At 36.4% G+C, this 20,869-nt stretch overlaps 1 protein-coding gene across 24 annotated transcripts in view; it reads left to right on the top strand.

Moving 5' to 3' along the window:
- Positions 1–20,869, top strand: part of CAMK2D (calcium/calmodulin dependent protein kinase II delta) — a 309,946-nt gene that overhangs the window by 276,575 nt on the left and 12,502 nt on the right. For 14 of the 24 annotated variants that reach the window (XM_003929441.4, XM_074396645.1, XM_074396642.1 and 11 more), the window contains one exon: positions 20,386–20,461. In XM_003929441.4, coding sequence (XP_003929490.1) covers positions 20,386–20,461 — 76 coding nt within the window. Of the gene's footprint in view, positions 1–4,153; positions 4,196–20,385; positions 20,462–20,869 lie in introns of all 24 variants that reach the window. The other 10 variants (XM_074396636.1, XM_074396634.1, XM_074396635.1 and 7 more) reach the window with 1 other exon arrangement.

Here is a 20,869-nt window from a genome sequence, read left to right as displayed (position 1 = left end):
CTGAGCCAGGCGAATCGCTTGAACCCAGGAGGCAGAGGTTGAATTGAGCCAAGATTGCACCATTGCACTCTAGCCTGGGTGACAACAGAGAAACTCCATCTCAAAAAAAAAAAAAGAAAGAAAGAAAGAAACAGGGATATAGCTGCCATCATACGTGAACAAATACAGAATGCTTCAGATGCATGTAACGTATGTAATCCCTAACAGAGAGACCTCTATTTAAAATATTCGGATTCATTCATTTAAAAAAAAAAAAGATTGAGCACCATTTATGTGCTGAATATAGTAAAATAGACTGAGGCTAAAAAGGCTTAGTTTTGTATAAGGGAGATTTTAGTGTTATAGTATCTTCCTCAGTGAAATTATATCCACTAATGCATTTCCCCAGTGAATGGCTATTCTTTGCATTAAAATTTTGTTATATGTTAAATAAAGTTTCTTCCAGAGTACATGAATGAATAAAATATATTGCTCTTAAAACTCAGTGAATTAGGTAGTCCAACTTTATTTCTTTTAAATGGAATAGTGTAACATTTTTCCCTTGGCCAATGTTGTTGAGCAGAATTTGCCAATCCATCATATGAAAGTGAGCAACATGTTTAGTACAAAGAGACTGATTTAGGTATCGGGATTGCTATGATTTATTTCACTGTGGTAAAACTAACTTCTCTGCCAAAGCTGTATTATCCTACTGATTACATATATGTGGGTACATCAGCACTCAAAGGAAGTTCTTTGCAATATGCGACTACCTTTGGATAGTTAATTTCTTCTCTTTAGATTAGAACAAAATTTAAAAACTATAGGCTGGGCACTGTGGTTCATGCCTGTAATCCCAGCACTTTGGGAGGCCAAGGTGGGCATATCACCTGAAGTCAGGAGTTCAAGACCAACCTGGCCAACATGGTGAGATCCTGTTTCTACAAAAACAAAAAATTAGTTGGGCATGATGGTGGGTGCATGTAATCCCAGCTGCTTGAGAGGCTGAGTCAGGAGAATTGCTTGAACCCAGGAGGCAGAGGTTGCAGTGAGTCGAGATTGTGCCACTGCACTCCAGCCTGGGTGACAGAGTAAGACTCTGTTTCAAAAAAAATAACGACAAAACTATGTTCAGACATTTCCAAACTACTCAATTGTGTTTTTTAAAAAAAAAACAAATATAAAACCTATCTATACAACTATTTTATTTTACATAAGTTATAGGTTAAATTAAATTTTTTAAATGTCAGTACACATGGCTACCTCCAAAGAACATTTTTCTTTAATTTCTCCTCACTTCCATAGTACTATCAGTGCAGTCTGCATTACTGCATTACTGCATTACTAACTGCATTACTCCTGTAGAGTATGCCTCAACCATTTTGAATATGTTTGTGTCAAATACATCTACAAAAACTGAATTGATATGACTATGTTGTATTCTAGAGCTTTTAACACACTTGCATCATCATCCTTAGTGTGTCTTTGTCTTTTGTCCTTAGTTTCTTTTCCTTTATCTCCTTAGTTTTGCTTATACCCCACATGCAATCTCTTACAATATCCTACTAGTTTCTCCTTCAAAATGCACACTTTTTTTGGAATTGACTACTGCTCACCAACTCTATTGCCATCACTCTGAAATAGGATATAATCATCTTTTGCTAATATTATTGACATAGCTTCTTAGCCATCGACCTGCTTCTGCTTACAGTCTATTCTCAACAGAGTAGTCAGAGTTACACTTTTAAAATATATCAGATCATGTGCTGCTCTTGCTGTGTATTCTCCAGTGGCTGTCTAAGCCATCAGAATCCATTAAAAGACCTTCCATGACCCCGGCCCCTTCAGACATGCCTTGCCTTGCCACCTTACTCTATGTCCTATTAGGTGTGCATCAGGAACACTGTTTCTGAAGTGTATCAAGCAGGTTCCTGCCACGGTGCCTTTGCACTTACTATTCCATGCCTGGTATGTCCTGATACACATTTCTGTGTGGCTTACTGCCCTTTCTCTTTTTAAGTCTCTGACCAAATGTTTTCAAAAACACTGTTTCTGAAGTGTATCAAGCAGGTTCCTGCCACGGTGCCTTTGCACTTACTATTCCATGCCTGGTATGTCCTGATACACATTTCTGTGTGGCTTACTGCCCTTTCTCTTTTTAAGTCTCTGACCAAATGTTTTCAAAGGTTACTCTGTCGGTGAAATCTTTGTCTACCCTATTTAAAATTACATCCCTCCAGACCAGGTACAGTGGCTCACACCTATAATCCCGGCACTTTGGAAGGAAGGCAGATCACTTGAGGCCAGGAGTTCTAGACCAGCTTGGCCAACATGGCAAAACCCCATCTCTACTAAAAATACAAAAATTAGCCAGGTGTGGTGGTGCGTGCCTGTAATCTCCACTACTCGCAGGCTGAGGCACAAGAATCGCTGGAACTTGGAAGATGGAGGTGGCAGTGAACCGAGATGGAACCACTGCACTCCAGGCTGCGGAACAAAGTGAGACTTTGTCTCAAAAAATAAAATGAAATGAAAAATAACATCCCTCTAAATCCAGCACTTTCCATTCTTGTTTTACTTTTCTCTTTGTATTTATCATCTGAAATATTTATTTTACTTATTTGTTTCCTGTTCTTCTTCTCCCTACTAAAATATAAGTTTCTGTAGAGCAGAGATTTTTGTCTGTTTTGTTTATTGCCATATCCACAGTATCTAGAGTAGTTGTTGGGCAACAGTAGGAATAATAAATATTTAATTGGTAGAGGAAGGCAGCATAGTGGATACCAACCATGCCATGTCCTAGCAGCCACTAAAATAATGGGAATTCTCTTGAAGTTGTGTTCTGTTCACAACTTTTGTTTCTGCATGGGTTTTTGTACATAGCATTACCCTTCCTCCATAATTGAGGAGTTAAAAACACAGAAAATGCATGTTTTAAAAGTCTTAGTCCATTTGTGATGCTAAACAAAGTACCACAGCCTGGGTAATTTATAAACAGTACAAATTGATTTTTCTCAGTTTTGGAGGCTGGAAAGTCTAAGATCAAGGTGCCTGCAGACTTGACGTCTGGTGAACGCTTGCTCTCTGCCTTCAGAATGGCACGTCTTGCTGTGTCCTCGCATGGCAGAAGGAATGGAAGGGACTGGCCAATTCCCTCAAGCCCTTTTTGTTTTTTTGAAGCAGAGTCTCACTCTGTCACCCAGGCTGGAGTGCAGTGGCACAATCTCGGCTCACTGCAACCTCCACCTCTTGGGTTCAAGCAATTCTCCTGCCTCAGATTCCCGAGTAGCTGGGATTACAGGCACCTGCCACCACACCCAGCTAATTTTTGTATTTTCAGTAGACGTAGTTGCACCATGGTGGCCGAGCTAGTTTCAAAGTCCTGACCTCAAGTGATCCGTCTGCCTTGGCCTCCCAAAATGCTGGGATTACAGGCGTAAATCACTGCAAGTGGCTCTCAAGACCTGTTATAAGGGCACTAGTCCCATCCTAATAACCTCTCAAAGGCCTCACCTCTTAATACCATCAACATTGGATATTAAGTTCCAACATGGACTTTGTAGGCATGCATACATTCAAATCACAGCATTAAGTCATAGGATCTTTCTTCCTATTGGAATGGAGCATGTGCTTTGGTGTCAAATATACCAGCCCAGCATTTTGTTGAATATGCATTCTGACTGCTCATGTAAACTATTCTGAGTCATATACACATTAGTAATAATAATATGTCACTACCAAACCATTTTTTACCTACGAAAGTAATAATTTCGTATGGCTCAACCTAACAATAATAATAGCAATAGTAGAGCATGCTTATGTTGAATAGTGACACTATTTATTAAACTCCTAGTATAATTCCTAACCCATGATTTAAAAGAGTCCATAAACCCAAAGAGAACTGTATGTGTTTTTTTGAACATGATTGTTTCTATTTTCTGAAACATTTGTTTTATATAAGTAGGTAAAAATATCTATACATTTTAAGACCTGTATTCAGCCAACTCACGTACATAAAGGCCCAAACTACATAAAGCTGAGCAAGTGCAGAAAACAAGTTCATTTTTGCATTAAAATAGAAAATGATGGTGTTTTAAAAGTGTTTATGAAAGTGACAGTATTTTTTTAACTCATAATGAACATTTTGTAAAATATATATTTTATTGCGTTTTAGGTTTTGGGGTACATGTGAAGAATATGCAAGATGGTTGCATAGGTACATACATGGCAATGTGGTTTGCTACCTTCCTCCCCATCACCTATCGCTGACATTTCTCCCCATGTTATCCCTCTCCAACTCCCTACCCCCTGCTGTCCCTCACCTAGTTCCCCCTGACAGACCCCAGTGTGTGATGCTCCCTGCCCTGTGTCCATGTGTTCTCACTGTTCAACACCCACCTATGAGTGAGAACATACGGTGTTTGATTTTCTGTTATTGTGTCAGTTTGCTGAGAATGATGGTTTCCAGGTTCATCCATGTCCCTACACAGGACATGAACGCATCGTTTTTTATGGCTGCATAGTATTCCATGGTGTATATATGCCACATTTTCCCTGCCCTGTCTATCATCGATGGGCATTTGGGTTGGTTCCAAGTCTTTGCTATTGTAAACAGTGCTGCAGTGAATGTTCGTGTGCATGTGTCCTTATAATAGAATGATTTATAATCCTTTAGATATATATCCAGTAATAGGATTACTGGGTAAAATGGAATTTCTATTTCTAGGTCCTTGAGGAATTGCCACACTGTCTTCCACAATGGTTGAACTAATTTATACTCCCACCAACAGTGTAAAAGTGTTCCAATTTCTCCACATCCTTTCCATCATCTGTTGCCTCCAGATTTTTTATGATTGCCATTCTAACTGGTGTGAGATGGTATCTCAATGTAGTTTTGATTTGCATTTCTCTAATGACCAGTGATGAGCATTTTTTGTACGTTTATTGGCCTCATATATGTCTTCTTTTGTAAAGTGCCTGTTTATATCCTTTGCCCACTTTTGAATGGGCTTGTTTGTTTTTTTCTTGTAGATCTGTTTTAGTTCTTTGTAGATTCTGGATATTAGCCCTTTGTCAGAGGAGTGGATTGCAAAATTATTTTACCATTCTGTTGGTTGCTGGTTCACTTTAATGATTGTTTCTTTTGCTGTGCAGAAGCTCTGGAGTTTAATTAGGTCTCATTTGTCTATTTTGACTTTTGTTGCCAATGCTTTTGGTGTATTAGTCATGAAGTTCTTGCCTATGCCTATGTCCTGAATGGTTTTGCCTAGGTTTTCTTCTAGGGTTTTTATGGTGTTAGGTCTTACGTTTAAGTCTTTAATCTATCTGGAGTTAATTTTAGTGTAAGGTGTCAGGAAGGCGTCCTGTTTCTGCTTTGTGCACATGGCTAGCCAGTTTTCACAACACCATTTATTAAACAGGGAATCCTTTCCCCATTGCTTGTTTTTGTCACATTTGTCAAAGATCAGATGGTTCTAGATGTGTGGCATTGCCTCTGAGGCCTCTGTTCTGTTCCATTGGTCTGTATCTCTGTTTTGGTACCAGTACTATGCTGTTTTGATCACTGTAGGCTTGTAGTATAGTTTGAAGTCAGGTAGTATGATGCCTCCAGCTTTTTTCTTTTTTCTTAGAATTGACTTGGCTATGCGGGCTCTCTTTTGGTTCCATATGAAGTTTAAGGTGTTTTTTTCCAGTTCTGTGAAGAAGGTCATTGGTAGCTTGATGGGGATAGCGTTGTATTTATAAATTACTTTGGGCAGTATGGCCATTTTCACAATATTGATTCTTCCTAACCATGAACATGAAATGTTTCCCCATCTGTTTGGGTCCTCTCTTATTTCCTTGAGCAGGTGTTTGTATTTCTCCTTGAAGAGGTCCTTTACATTCTTTGTTAGTTTTATTCCTAGATATTTTATTCCCTTTGTAGCAATTGTAAATGGCAGTTCATTCTTGATTTGGCTCTCTTTAAGTCTGTTATTGGTGTATAGAAATGCTTGTGATTTTTGCACACTGATTTTGTATCCTGAGACTTTGCTGAAGTTGCTTATCAGTTTCAGGAGATTTTGGGCTGAGACAATGGAGTCTTCTAAATATACAATCATGTCGTCTGCAAATATAGACAATTTGTGACTTCCTTATTTTCTAATTGAATACGCTTAATCTCTTTTTCTTGCCTGATTGCTCTGGCTAGAACTTCCAATACTATACTGAATAGGAGTGGTGAGACAGGGTATCCTGGTCTTGTGCCAGATTTCAAAGGGAATGCTTCTAGTTTTTACCCATTCAATATGATATCGGCTGTGGTTTTGTCGTAAATAGGTTTTATTATTTTGAGATATGTTCAGTCAATACCTAGTTTATTGAGAGTTTTTAGCATAAAGGTCTGTTGAATTTTGTCAAAGGCCTTCTCTGCATCTATTGAAATAATCATGTGTTTTTTGTCTTTGGTTCTGTTTATGTGTTGGATTACGTTTATAGACTTGCGTATGTTGAACCAGCCTTGCATCCCCTGCATGAAGCCTACTTCATCATGATGGATAAGCTTTTTGATTTGCTGTTGCAATCAGTTTGCCAGTATTTTATTGAAGATTTTTCCATCTGTGTTCATCATGGATAATGGCCTGAAGTTTTCTTTTTTTATTGAGTCTCTTCCAGGTTCTGGTATGAGGATGATGTTGGTCTCATAAAATGATTTGGGAAGGATCCCCTCTTTTTGGATCATTTGGAATAGTTTCAGAAGGAGTGGTACCAGCTCCTTTTTTTATGTCTGATAGAATTCGGCTGTGAACCCCTCTGGACCTGGGCTTTTTTTTTTTTTTTTTTTTTTTTTTTTTTTTTTTTTTTTTTTTTGGTGGGTAGGCTCTTAATTACTGCCTCAACTTCAGCCCTTGTTGTTGGTCTATTCAGGGTTTCGACTTCTTCCTGGTCTAAGCTTGGGTGGATGCAAGCGTCCAGGAATTTATCCATTTCTTCCAGGTTTACTGGTTTATGTGCATAGAGTTATTTGTAGTAATCTCTGATGGTGGTTTATATTTCTGTGGAATCTGTGGTGATATCCCCTTTATCGTTTTTTATTGCATCTATTTGACTCTTCTGTCTTTTCTTTTTTATTAATCTGGCTTGTGGTTTGTCTATTTTGTTGATCTTTTCAAAAACCACTTCCTGGATTTATTGATTTTTTGAAGGGTTTTTTGTGTCTCTATCTCCTTCAGTTCTGCCCTGATCTTAGTTATTTCTTGTCTTCTGCTAGGTTTTGAGTTTCTTTCATCTTGCTCCTCTAGCTCTTTTAATTTTGATGATAGGATGTCAATTTTAGATCTTTCCTTGCTTCTCATGTGAGCATTTATTGCCGTATATTTTGGTCTAGACACTGCTTTAAATGTGTCCCAGAGATTCTGGCATGTTGTGTCTTCGTTCTCATTGATATAATGAATTTTAAACAGTATTTTAATTCACTACTTTTTGCCTCCATAGTATCATATAATAGGCACTTAATAGATTAATGAATTAGTTATGAGGTTTTTACATTAAGTTAATTTTTAATTGAGACATATTTTGTATTTATTAAGCATATTTTAATTAATAACTAAAGTCTTTCCTCATTTGAACTGATCCTTTTTTCTCTGGATATGTTCAACAGTTAAGAAAAATTGGCTCAATTTTGCCTGTGTCTTGATTATCACTTCTGGGAGGAAAAGAAAAATATGTAGACTGATTGTTTTCCACAAAAGTAAAATGTGAATCTAACAAGGAGCATATCTATGCAAAATTATTTAAACACTTTTCAAGCAAAATATCTCAAAAATGATAATATATAATGTCCCTTTTAGAAATTGTGATTACCCTGTTCAGTATTTCCTCAAAAGAAACTATCTTGATAGAAGTTAACAGATTAAATGTGAAAGACCTATGATTTGTTTCTGAATTGACTGTGTACAGGATCATTGCTTTCTTTATTAACATTACTGCATATGGTTATTTACAGCATGTCTGTCTAGCAAAACACAGATGGTAAATGTTATGGAGAGAATTTGAATTTCAGGAAAAGTTGGGGTAATAGACAAAAACTCATGCCATTATGTGTTTTCAAATTTAAAAAGCAAGAAAAATCCTGATCCAAATGTCATTTTTGTACAGTTTGAATTAGGAAATGTTTTCAACTGGATAAAATAACATTTGGGGGCAGTGATTATTTTAAGTAGAGTATTTTTACTCCATACCTAGGCCACTTCACACAGAATTATAGTATTCTGATTGAATATTGTATCACATTACACAAAGTTAAGCTACACAAAAATGTAAACATATCCCTAAATAGTAAAGAAATACCTCTGAAAAGTTTAATGGTCTGTAATGACCGAAAAAATAACTTACTTCCAAAAGACTGCTGTGATTTTTTTAGGTGGTATTTTGACCAATGTAGGAAGAGTGTGAGCATATGAGATTGTATATTTAAATCTCTCTTCAAGAAATATAAGCTCTTTACTCATAATCTTTACAAGAAAAGGGAAGCCTAAGAAGGAACTTAGGGCTATATAAAAATATGAAGAATTAATACACATGAAATGTGTTTATCTGTCACTGAGAATAAAACAAACAAAAACACATTTATTTGGGATGTGTGTAAACGTCTGTACCTGAGTTGGTATTCTTAAAATCTGTACTAGAAATTTGTAAAAGGAGCAGTGTTGTGAGTTATTGAGGATTTTCATTATCTGGGTTATTTAAATTAACCCCGCTTCAGTGAGTGCTGTGTGGTTGTAATCTGCCTATGCAAGTGCCAGAGATAATAACCTTTGTAGTCATCCTCTCTGAAATTTCCAAGTCAGTACTTTCTTCATGTTATCTCCAGGATATTTTCTATGTAAAATTCTTACTATTGTCTTAATTTCAGTTAATATAATATAAATGCAAATTTCCAAAGTGTGGAATATTAATTATTTATTAAGTAACTTGAATGGTGTCTTTGAAGATGTTCATCTTTTGAATTCAACAAATAGAGAAAAAGTAATATATTCATACAAATATGTATTTACTATACATTATATTTTATAATAAATTGTTAATTTATGGCAATTTACATTTATAATACATGTTAGAATAAATGAGAATAATATTGTTGGTTCTGAAATATATGGCTCATAAATTTAATTTTTTACTATAGTTGTATTGGTTAAATTAAGAACACCTTTACTAGACCTGTAAAAGTCAGCCTCAATTTTTTTTTTTTTTTTTTTTTTTTTTTGAGATGAAGTCTCACTCTCTCACCCAGGCTGGAGTGCAGTGACATGATCTCAGCTCACTGCAACCTCTGCCTCCAGATTCAAGTGATAGATACTCCAGCCTCAGCCTCCTGAGTAGCTGTGATTACAGGCACCCACCACCAAGCCTGGCTAATTTCTATATTTTTAGTAGAGACGAGGTTTCACCATGTTGGCCAGGCTGGTGTCAAACTCCTTACCTCAAATGATCCACCCACCTTGGCCTCCCACAGTGCTGGATTACAGGTGTGAGCCACTGCACCTGACTGATTGGGCCTCAATATTTCAGCAATAACTTTTTAATTAATTATCTAAGCTGAATTTAGAGATGAATATCCCAGAGTTAACTGATTATACAGTACCAATATGAGGTATTCTTTATTAAAAAGCATGTGTTACTGTGAGTCATTTAGTAATTTCTGGTGTGGTAGGATATTTTCATTTTCCCAAATAAAGCTTTAACCAATGTAGTAACTAAGCACAGAAATGGCTCTTGGGCCTAGGAGTCTTATCACTGCTGTCAAATGCATGAGGACACTGGAAGAGTTATAGGAATTCACATGGGTAAAGCCAATGGATTCTTTTCATCTGCTGTACAGATAAGGTCAATACGCGGAGACAGTGATGTTGCAGTAGAGAGACAGTTTAGTTATTACAAGGCATCCAAGCAGGAAGACAGGACATGTTTCTGAAATCTGCCTCTCTGAGAACTTGAAGGCTAGGGTTGTTAGGAACAATTTGGCAGACTGGTGGCTAGGGAAAGGGTGCTGCTAATTGGGTGAGGATGAAATCATAGGAGTGCAGAACTGTTTTCATGTGCTGAGTTAGTTTCTGGGTGAGGGTTGCAGGATCAGTTGAGTCAGTTCCTTTGTATGAGTCACAATTCTGGGTGGTATCAGTTGGTTCACCAGAATGCAAAAGTCTGAAAAATGTCTCAAGGACCAATCTTAGGTTTTACAATAGTAATGTTATATATTAGAAGTAATTGAAGAAGTTTCAAATCCTGTGACCTCCAGCTACCTGACTCCTGATCAGTAAGCAAACTAGGGAACAATAGCTGGTTATTGCTTAACTATTCATAGATCTTAACAAATTCAAGGCTCTACCATAATTCTAACCTTGTAGCCTTTTATTAGTTTTATGAAGGTAGTTTCAATGCTGAACAGGGAGGGGGGTGTAGTTTTGGGAAAGGACTATAATCATCCTTGCTTTAAAGTTAAACTGTAAAGTAAATTTCTCCCATAGCTGGCTTGGTCTATACTCAGGAATGAGCAAGGGCAGTTAGCTTTTGAGGTTAAAAGTAAGATGAAATCAGTTATGTCAGATTTTTCTCATTGTCATAATTTTTGCAAACACAGTTTTAACATCACTATGTGAATGTGTGTGTGGTAAAAATGGGAAGTATAAATAATTTTTCTCCAAACCTAAATAAATCTTGCAAGTTTTGACAGACCATTGTAAATTTACACAGATTGACTGCTGCTGTGCCTTTTCAGTCCAATGGGCTGACATCTGAGAAAGCTACAGTAATCATCAAAGTTGGTCATATAGGCACACATATTACATTGAGCCCTGGCCTTCTGATCTACTGTGCCATAGAGAAATGCAATATACTCTGGACATACCAAGAGGTTCTATCATTTTTTCATAATTTTCCAAATTAGAAAAATATTTCTTAATTATTTTATTTGTCTTATAAACTTTTTTCCACTAATTCCCTACTTACTATTGATTATAGATGCTTTAGTAGTTTTAAACGATGCATGGGAGGAGACTGATTTTCCCATATGTTTTGTAAATTGGACTTTCTTCTTCCCACTTCACTGAAGATGATCTGCAAAGTTGGATTATCTTTTATTGATTCAGGAGGCTATGGACTGGATAATGATGGACCTTGTAATGAAAGCACAAGCTAATATTTTTGCAGCTGCTGAAGATAAGAAGAAGCTAGAAAACATGGAAGTACAATGACAGGAGATGCTGCTGCGTATTCTTGGATAGTAAAAGATCTGCTTTGTTATCTTAAAAGTCTCTTCCAAAAGAGACTTTCTGAGTCAAAATAAGAAGTATTTAACACAAAGAAGTGAAATAACATTGTTATAGTTGAAATATCCGTAGACTGTTTAGTAAAACTGCTTAGCTTCTACCCCATTGAGGCAACACTGGTGTGAGAAACACTGAAACATGACTGACAGCCGCACTAGCAAGGAGATGGGGAGAAAATACCTTTTAAAAAGATCGCATGGAGTTCAATAATTATGGATGCAGAATAACATTTTTGAGTATTCTTAATATAGTCAGCCTAGTTCTTTCTCAAAAAACAAATTCAAGGACGTCACAGTTCAGTTGATATTATGGAATTTTGTTTGATTTTTTTTTTTTTTTCAAAACCAGCAAAGGGATATGATGCTTATTTGGCAGAGAGGACATGCTCTTCAGCTCTTTCTGCCTTCTTGATCCAAGAAAACACTCACAAATTTATCAGTTGAGTTACTCAGGAAAATGTGGTTATAAATAAACTTACCCAGGAATTAACTAAATTCTATTGCTTACAAAATTTAATATACTTTTCATAAAGTGATGAAATCAGTTACAGTATTGAAAAGAAACTAAATTGTAAACTAAACAATAGCAATTGAAATCATTGAAACAAATTAAAACCTACTATCATGGCTATTTAAGATTTTAACCATTCTCATTTTTTATTCTTCTGGCTACACTACTCAAGGGTGGACAGAACATTAACACTTTGATAACTTTTGACCTGAAAGATGTATGCTTCGTTTTGACTAATATAAAATTGATTAGCAGAGTTAGTTGAAATCATTACAGTACCTAGGGGCAACTGGATTGCTTTCATGACCAAAAAAAAGGGAAAAAAACTTTCCAAATGTTTTTAAACTTTAAGTCTAATTGGCCTCATTGTCTCTTTTCCAACTCTGAATATTTTTCTTTGAAGAAAATCACTATGGCCATCACCTTGGTTACACAGTGGAGAGAAGAGATACCCCTAGAGAATGCTTAGGAATTCTCTGATCATGCAAATGTGTAAACTTGAATAATCTTAAATCCAAGCAGATAATGTGAGTCTTTGACCAGTTTTTAAAAATCTTTTTCTTCCATGTCATCAGCTCGTAACTGGAAATTGTACCACACCTATCTGATTCATGGAACATCTTAATCCTTGAAATACTCAATGGTATTCACAATGCTGTGCTATTTCTAGCTTCTGCAAGTCAGCTGGGGGTGGCAGAATAGTTACCCAATTACTTTAATGTGGCTAGGGTGAATTCTTTCACATAAGCAAATGTTCCATGTAACCATAGATAGTTTCTTTGGATTCTAAAACATTTATTTAAGTCATTTTTAAATGAAAGTCTTCATAAATACTTTATACCTCCCTTAACTTATTTTTTAATAGCAAATATTTTATTTTATTTTCAGATCAAAAGTAATTTTAGGAATAACATGACCATATTTTGCTATAACCCAGTAATATCCTTGCAAACTTAAAAAAAAAAATAGACCTATTTGCACTTTTTCTAAGTGATCCCAACGTTAGATATTTCTGCTTCTAAATATTTGTTAATTATTTATTATTAGGCCATAGCAATTTAACAAGGCTAAGACTGACAATTAACTATCATTTTGTACTACTCTATATTATATAGAAAAGTTCAAAGGTGGTTTAAATTATTTATTTATTTATTTATTAATAAATTTTTTAATTGTGAAAAGATTATTTTTCAATCGTGAAAGCCTGTCATAATTAAAGGGCTGAAAAGTTGATGTTATTCAACAGGTGACTTTTGGATAAAAGAGGTTTACAGTAAATTCTTGAAAGCATTCTTGAATAGAAATTTGGTAATTGCCAGGTCTTATATTTGAATAAAATATTATAGATATTAAATCAGTCAACTTTAGAATCTGTAATAGGTTTGATTTTCAAAGCCAAAATTATGGAAATCACTCTCCTCGACATTAACTACTGCATCAGTCTAGTGAAGTAGAAATAAAGTCACTGAGAAACAAGCTGCTAATTGCACAGGGAATGCCAAACATAGCTGAGTTGATAGGCACCTTTTTCTGTAAAACTAACAAGAGTGTAATTTGTATATTTGCCTAAAATAGTACTATTCCCAAGGGTTAATTTTGTTAATGGCAGCATGGAAAAAGACAGTAAAACCATGGGGCACCCAGTTGTGTGAAACTGATGTAATAAATTAATTACACCCTTAGTCCAGTAATTAAGTAGTCAGTCACCTTGCCAGAGTAAGTTCAAAGACGTTTAGGTGGTTCATTTAAGTTTATGATTTCAAAATATTGAAGTAAGCACTGTGGGCTGGAAAGGAACATAGATCCATGAATTAAACAGCAGAGGGAACTTTAGCCAAATAACGCTCTAACCCTGGCACAGCCTCTAAATTTGCTGGATGACTTGAACAAGTCACTAAACCTCCTTGTCCTTCAAGTCTCTAGCAGCCAAGTACCCAGTAACCTGTGAGAAACATAGAAATCAGAGTTTAAATTAAATAGAACTAGACATATTGAGAAAGCAAATAAACAGAATTGTTAAGATGATATACCCCAAAAAGCTGAACAACACTTTTAATTGCACCACTTCTGATTACTGGATATGTGCTTTTTAGGCACAATTCACTAAAAGATTTCAAAATATGACATTCTGCAAACATCCCAGTGAAGATACATTTGCAAGTATAAATTCAGTTTATTTTGTGGTCTAAGTTTCATTGTATTGAGCCAGACCTCTCAATAGGGCTTATCAGCAAGTAGTTTCACTTCAATAAACTGATTAATCCAAAATCTAAACTGAAAAGCTCAAACTTAAATACTAGGATTTCTTTGTGCTCATCCCTCTTGAAAAGAAATATTAAATGTAAACATTGACTAGAAATATCTAGTTTTTCTTACTAGACTTTTAAGATTAAATCTGCTGCTATTCCAGCATCTGAAATACTGTAGCCTCATATACTGTGGTCCTGATGCAGACTCTGAAGTATCCAAGGTGCCTTTTCAGCACTGTCACATACAGATTGCTACCATAGATGATCATTGTCTACATACTTGGCATTTATCTCGTGTTTTAAAATATACAGTATTTTCTATATGTTGTCTAACCATATATTGATATTTATTTATTCATACATGCATGCATTTACAGACATCAACTCAGTACTAGGTGTTCAGGGTATAAAGTAGTCAGGTTCTAGTTGGATATATGGACATCCTGTGATGATGCAGTAAGATCAAAGTAATATGAAATAGCTGGGTCTGAGGCACTCAGGAATGGCGATACAGAGAAAGTGACGCTTGAGCAAGGTATTGAAAGAGATTTTCAGGCAGAAGAAGGAGAGTTTCTGGCACGAGGAAAAATGGGAGGAAACTATGGAGTTTTAAAGAGCCAGGATTAGTTGAGGAAAAGTGAGCCCTTTGTTGTGGCTGGTGAATATATAAAATCCCTGGAGGACAAAAAGTGTCAGGAAATGAAGCCGGAAAAGTGAGAAGTAAGAAGATCTTTAAAGCAGAGAACTTTATGCTTCAACTTCTAGACTCCTTCTTGAGAGGAGGGGCACTGAAAACCTTAAAGGGGTGGGGGGCAATGCCAGCTCTGTTTTATAGAGTGATGATTCTGCAACAGTGAGGAGTGAGAGAGGCCAATGTGGGAGACATGGGAGCAGGAAGGGTCAAGAACTTCCAAGAGCCTGAATCAGAGCAGTGGCAGTGAGTCTAGAGAAGAAATGGCTTTGAGAAAGAGTTGGAAGAATGTAGAATGGCTGATGATCTGTGAGGAATAAAAAGGAAAGAAAATAGCAAGGCTTCCAGTTTGGGCAACTGAGTAGATTATGATGCCACTATCCAAGATGAGAAGTTCCAGAGAAGCAACAGTTTGTGAGAAAACTAGCTGAGTTTCATTTTGGGTACCCTGGGTCTGAAATTCCGGGACAACTGTAGATGTTTAGAATGCAGTTAGAAATATGAGCATGGAGTCTAGAAAGATGTAAAGTCTCAGAGATAGAGAGTTGGCAGTCTTCAGCATGTGGTCAGAGCCAGAGGAGAGAATGAGATTGCCAAGGGTAAGCAAATGAAATAAGTAAGAGGCTAAGGATGAACCCTGGGAAACATCATCATTAGTGCTAAGGAAAAATAATGATCCATGGAGGATTGGATATGGAAACAGAGGAAAAAATTGAGTCCACAAGAAACCCAAGGTTTTGAGCTGGGAGATTGGCAAAATTGTGGTTTCAATAGCAAAAATGAGTAAGTCAGGAAGAGAAATGGGTTCAAAGATCAGTTTTAGACAAGTTGAAAAGTATTTTTCTTTCATTGTCAATAAACAGTAAGACATGCTACTTTATACTTAAATTATTTCCATTTGTCAATTTTATATTTCTTAAAGGCTCTCAGGTTATCACCAAATAATGTAGCATCATATATTTAAAAAAGGTGATTGGATTGGGAATCAGAAACCAATTGTGTTTGTTCTGGAACTACCATTCATTCAAATGCTTACTGAACATTTCCTATATGCAATGTACTATGTTTATCTGCTGGAGTTGGAATGGTGCAGTACCTATCCCTTATAGGACTAAAAAAGAAAACTGATTAATCAGTTACTTGCAAATAAGTATGTAAATACAAGTGTACTAAGTATTTTTTAAAAGCAGGTGTCAGCTTTGTATGAATTCATAACATCTCAGGGACCTGACACATGAGGATCAGGGAAGGCATTTTTGAAGAAATAATAGTTGAGATCTGATAAAAGAAGTAGGAGCAAAACGGGGGCCAGTTTTCTAAGAAAAGAAGACAGGACCTATGAAGGGCTGGTAATAGGAGGCAGCATGTCCATTTCGAATTGGTAAAACAGAGCAGGGGTAAAATGGAGAGGGTAAAGTGAAAGAGTCTTTGAATGAGTCTGATGAGATGGGTAGAGTCCAGATTATGCAAGGTTTTGTAGTCTCCCTTCAGATACCTATCCTGAGAACGGAGAAAAGGTTTTAGAAGAGTTCAAATACAAGGTTATCTGAAGAGATGGGCATTAAAAAGAGAGAGAGAGAAAGAGAGGTGGTTGCATTATAGAGAACAGAATAGTGAAGAGCAAAATTGGTTGCAGAAACACCCAGTAGGAGGGCTGTTACAGAGCCTGGACAAGAAATGACGGGAATGATGGGTGCTTGTACCCAGAGTGGGGGCGAAAAGGAAAAGAAGTGAAAAAGAAGAGGAAGGCAAATTCAACAGAACTCAATGGATTGGATTAAGGTGCTGGGTTTAGGGAGTCAAATACGATCCTCAGGTTTCTTTCTGGCTTATGCAACTGATATATGATGTTGCTATTCACTAGAATGGGGCTCCATGGAAGAGCACGCAGGCTTGTACTGGTGGAAGGTCTCAAGTTCAGTTCAGGATATGTTGGGTTTGAGTTACATTTGAAATACCCAAATGGAGGCTCAAAAATGGGGCTTGACACATAGATGGAAAGGAAAAGTCTAGGAAGGAAGTTAACCATTTGGGAGTCATTGGACTATAGATGACAGTTTAAAAGGCTAGTGTGCACAAGACATTAGGGTTGCAGCATGAGATAAGGAGAAGGCCTCAAATTGAGTCTTTAAAAGGAGTTGAGGCATTTAATATCCAGGTAGAGAAGGATAACAGCAAATGAGAATGAGAACATGTAGAAATGCAAGAGAGTTAAGTAAAAGGAGAGTATTCTAAGACAAGAGGGTGAGAGTGATCAGCAATTTCCAGACCTTTGGGAAATGCCTATAATCCCTTTATTTATCTGTTAAACCAAGAAATAATGACTTCATATCTGAGTATTATTATAGTAACCAAATCTAATGAAGTTTGAGGAAATGTAAATCTGTAAGTTGTTCTGTTATGTAATTACTCTCAGTTCTGGGTTTTACTTTGTTTTCAAACACTGTGGGATCATTCACACCTTATCTTACTCTTTCAGGCCTCTTAGAACACGAGCCAAAAATATATGAATTTGAAAGTGAAAATGTTTTCAATTCTTTGCATAATTGCATGGAAAATAATTCTACTCAGAACCTGGAACGTCTCTTCCACTTGATTTTCTTTTTCCTTTTCCTAAGAATCTAGAAATTCTCAGAAAGTACTTTGTGTCCTGTGAGTATAGGCTTGAGCACTTCAATTCTAGAAATAAACTGAGTATGTAAACAGTTTCCTGTGATTAAATGGCTGGCTGTGGAGTGGAAGAAGCTTCTGGTATTCAAGGAACATCTTACTGGTACATTCTCCATTTATCATGGTGTAATATAAACCTCGTCACAAGCTCTCCCCACTTTGACTTTTGGAGTGGTTATTAGCGTTCAGGAAGAGGGAAGGCCAGATGAGAGTGGAGCCCCTTCCCACACAACTTGTCTGTCCAAACCCCTGGCACAGTAACTGTTCCTTAATCTCACTGTTGATTGGGAGTGGACCTAGCTAGCACCAAACCCTCACTCTGCCTCTAGGTCAGATGCTGGGCTTGTGATAACAGTTCCAACCACAAGCTGACTACTATATACAAATGATTCATTTCCAGCCTTCTGCTTTCCTTTAAAGAGTCAGCTGTCATGTGCCGCCTCTGACTCACTGAAGCTCCTTTGCCCCAGGGAAATAAGCACTCTACAGATTCCTGAGTTCCAGGCCCCTCTTAAGCCAGAAGAGTCACGTTGTTCTTATGATGATACAGCACAGAAGCATTCTGGCTGATTCCCATTTGTTGTCCTGCCGGTAAAAGCACCATCGTTTCTAAGCATGAGAAGTAAGAGAGAAGGCAATTTGTATTTCTTTGTTTACGCAAGACAAACCTTAAGCCAGCTGTGGCATGCAAAATATTGAAGCGCGAATGCGTGTACATCCAATGGTTCTAATTCCCTATTATGCTTATGAGGCAGTGCAGAGACTTTCAGAAACTTCAGGAAGTGATCTTAAACTTTTCACACTCTATAAACTGAGGCTTACCCTAATGAAGCCCCACAAAGGACATTGATCTTATGTTCATCTCTTTCTTCTTTTTTGTTAGTTTTTAAAAATTGTCCATGTCTCTAAACTATATTTTTTCCTATCAGCTACATATCAGACCAAAAAAAAAAAAAAAAAAAAAAAAAAAACAAAAAAACGTTAGTTTGAAATGAGGATTTCATGTGAGAAGGAAGTTTTGGTGGCCACAATTTTACAATCTCATTTTCTGAAATCCTCCGTACCTGTGTCCTTTTTATTCCAGCATCGGGTCAGCTGTCATTAGCTTTTGCCAAATGTTCATACTGTTGAGGCCACAGATGGATGAATCACTTATTGCCTAACTGAATTCAGCTAAAATGTGTCACTGGCAGCATCATTATTACAGAATTGTGCCATGGTACCACTTCTGTCAGTATGTTTTGCTGTTGAATGTGTTATTGATAGTCATCAATCAAATGAGCAACAGCAAGAAATGTTTTAGACTTCTGTAGGAGCTATGTTACCTTATATAAATGAAAAGTAACTATATAATTGAATACAAATTCTAACCCATATAGTGATTTTTTAATATTATAGACCTTGATGTTGTTAGCAACCATTTTATGGACTAACTTCATCACATTTTATAAGATAGTTTATTACTTGTATTTGTTATGATATTGTCTCATATAGTCTCTATGAAGTAAAATTCGGTTTATAGAAAATTTATTTTTAAATAATGTCATCACCTAGGTAGCCTGAAGTTTCGAAGTGAAAGTAAGCATTTAAGCATGTGGTTAAAATCTGCTTAATGAAGATCAGATTCATTAAAAAAAATACAAACTAGTGCCTTTATTCAGTAAAGAACAAAAACCAGAAGTCAGCTTTTTCCATTATCAATAGCAGCCTCACTACCTCAGTAAGATAAGATGGGAAGTAACACGTTGTGATTTCCAGTCTATCTTCAGTGATTTTTAAGGGAATATCACAATATTCGTAAAACAAAATCCAGTAAAATTTGATTTCTAAAATATTTCATGCAGTAATTTTATAAGTAAGATAACAGTATTCTGACATTGACAAAAGGTTATTATTAGACTCAGTTGGTTAAATCCACAAACATTGAGCATCTATTCCATAAAAGACATTGAACAAAGCTTTTTAGGCTATACAAGAAATAAAATGTGCTTTGCCGTCGGGGAGCTTTTAACGAGGAAGACACATTACACAGTTCCAAAAGTTTAATAACAGTTTAAAACAAATAATAATGTGTTTTAAACTGAAGAAGGTATCAAGAGATAGCATATACATAATTGCCAAGTGAGTGATACAGATGCTGCAGGCATTCAAAAAAGAGAAAGAAAACTTGAGGCAGATGTCAGTAGAAACAAATTCACTGATTTGAATTTGTTTTGAGCCAAACCAACTATTAATAATTTTACCAATTATGAGCTAGAAATAGAAACAAATCATGATTGGTATTGGGTTGACAGCTATACCTGGAGGCTTTCATCTGATTATCTGCCTACATCTACAGTATTGATTTATATGTCACTTCAATTTGTAGAGTTTACTAAAGACCATTTATCTAAATACGAAGGGCAATCACAGTGTCAGCATCCTCTTGTAGGGTTAGTCGAGCAGAATAGTGAGAAAATGCAAATAATTATATAAAGTTCAATATCTCAATGAAAGATATCATCTTCACTCTGAAGATAGACATATATGCTTAGAATGATACTTGTTAAGATTATTGTTTTTAATAACATTTGTTAACTATGAATCAAAATATGTTTACTAATTCAAGCAAGTTGTTTAAGGTAGTAAAAACTAATGTTTAAAAACATAGCCTTGATCCTTCAGGTGACTGTTGTTTTCAAACAAGTGGAAAATAGCAGTACTTTTCACACATAAATATATGCAGGGGTTACCTGAGAGTCATGTTAAATTCAGATTCTGGCTGGGCACAGTGATTCATACCTGTAATCCCAGCACTTTGGGAGGCAGAGGTGGGAGGATCACTTGAGCCCAGGAGGTCAAGGCTACAGGGAGTCATGATCACGCTTGCACTCCAGCCTGGGCAACAGAGTGAGACCCTATCTCAAAAAACAGAAATAAAAAGGAATATTTTATAAGACTTTTGTCTTTTATTCTCACTCAGCTATATTTTTGCCTTTAGCACGAAAGCAAGAGATTATCAAAGTCACTGAACAACTGATCGAAGCTATCAACAATGGGGACTTTGAAGCCTACACGTGAGTAGCAGATGTTTACCTTTCTCTCATGCATATGGAAATGTATTAATATGAATGCATTCTTCAACGTATATGAATTCACATATATTTAATTCAAGGTTTGATATGTCAATGATAGTTTTATTTCATAGTATAAATGACTAAGTACCCCTAGGAGATACAAATTTATTTAAAATTTCAGAAGGCAGGCACAGTGGCTCACACCTGTAATCCCAGCACTTTGGGAGGCCGAGGTGGGAGGATTGCTTGAGCCCAAGAGTTCAAGATCAACCTGGGTGACAAAACAAGACCCATTTCTACAAAACATTTAAAAATTAGTCAGGCATAGTGGTGCACACCTGTAGTCCTACATACTTGGGAAGTCAAGGCAGGAGGATCACCTAAGCCTAGGAGGTTGAGGCTGCAGTG

The sequence above is a fragment of the Saimiri boliviensis genome, chromosome 3, assembly GCF_048565385.1.
Source record: "Saimiri boliviensis isolate mSaiBol1 chromosome 3, mSaiBol1.pri, whole genome shotgun sequence".
Lineage (NCBI taxonomy): Eukaryota > Metazoa > Chordata > Mammalia > Primates > Cebidae > Saimiri > Saimiri boliviensis.
This window is presented reverse-complemented; position numbering and strand designations above follow the sequence as displayed.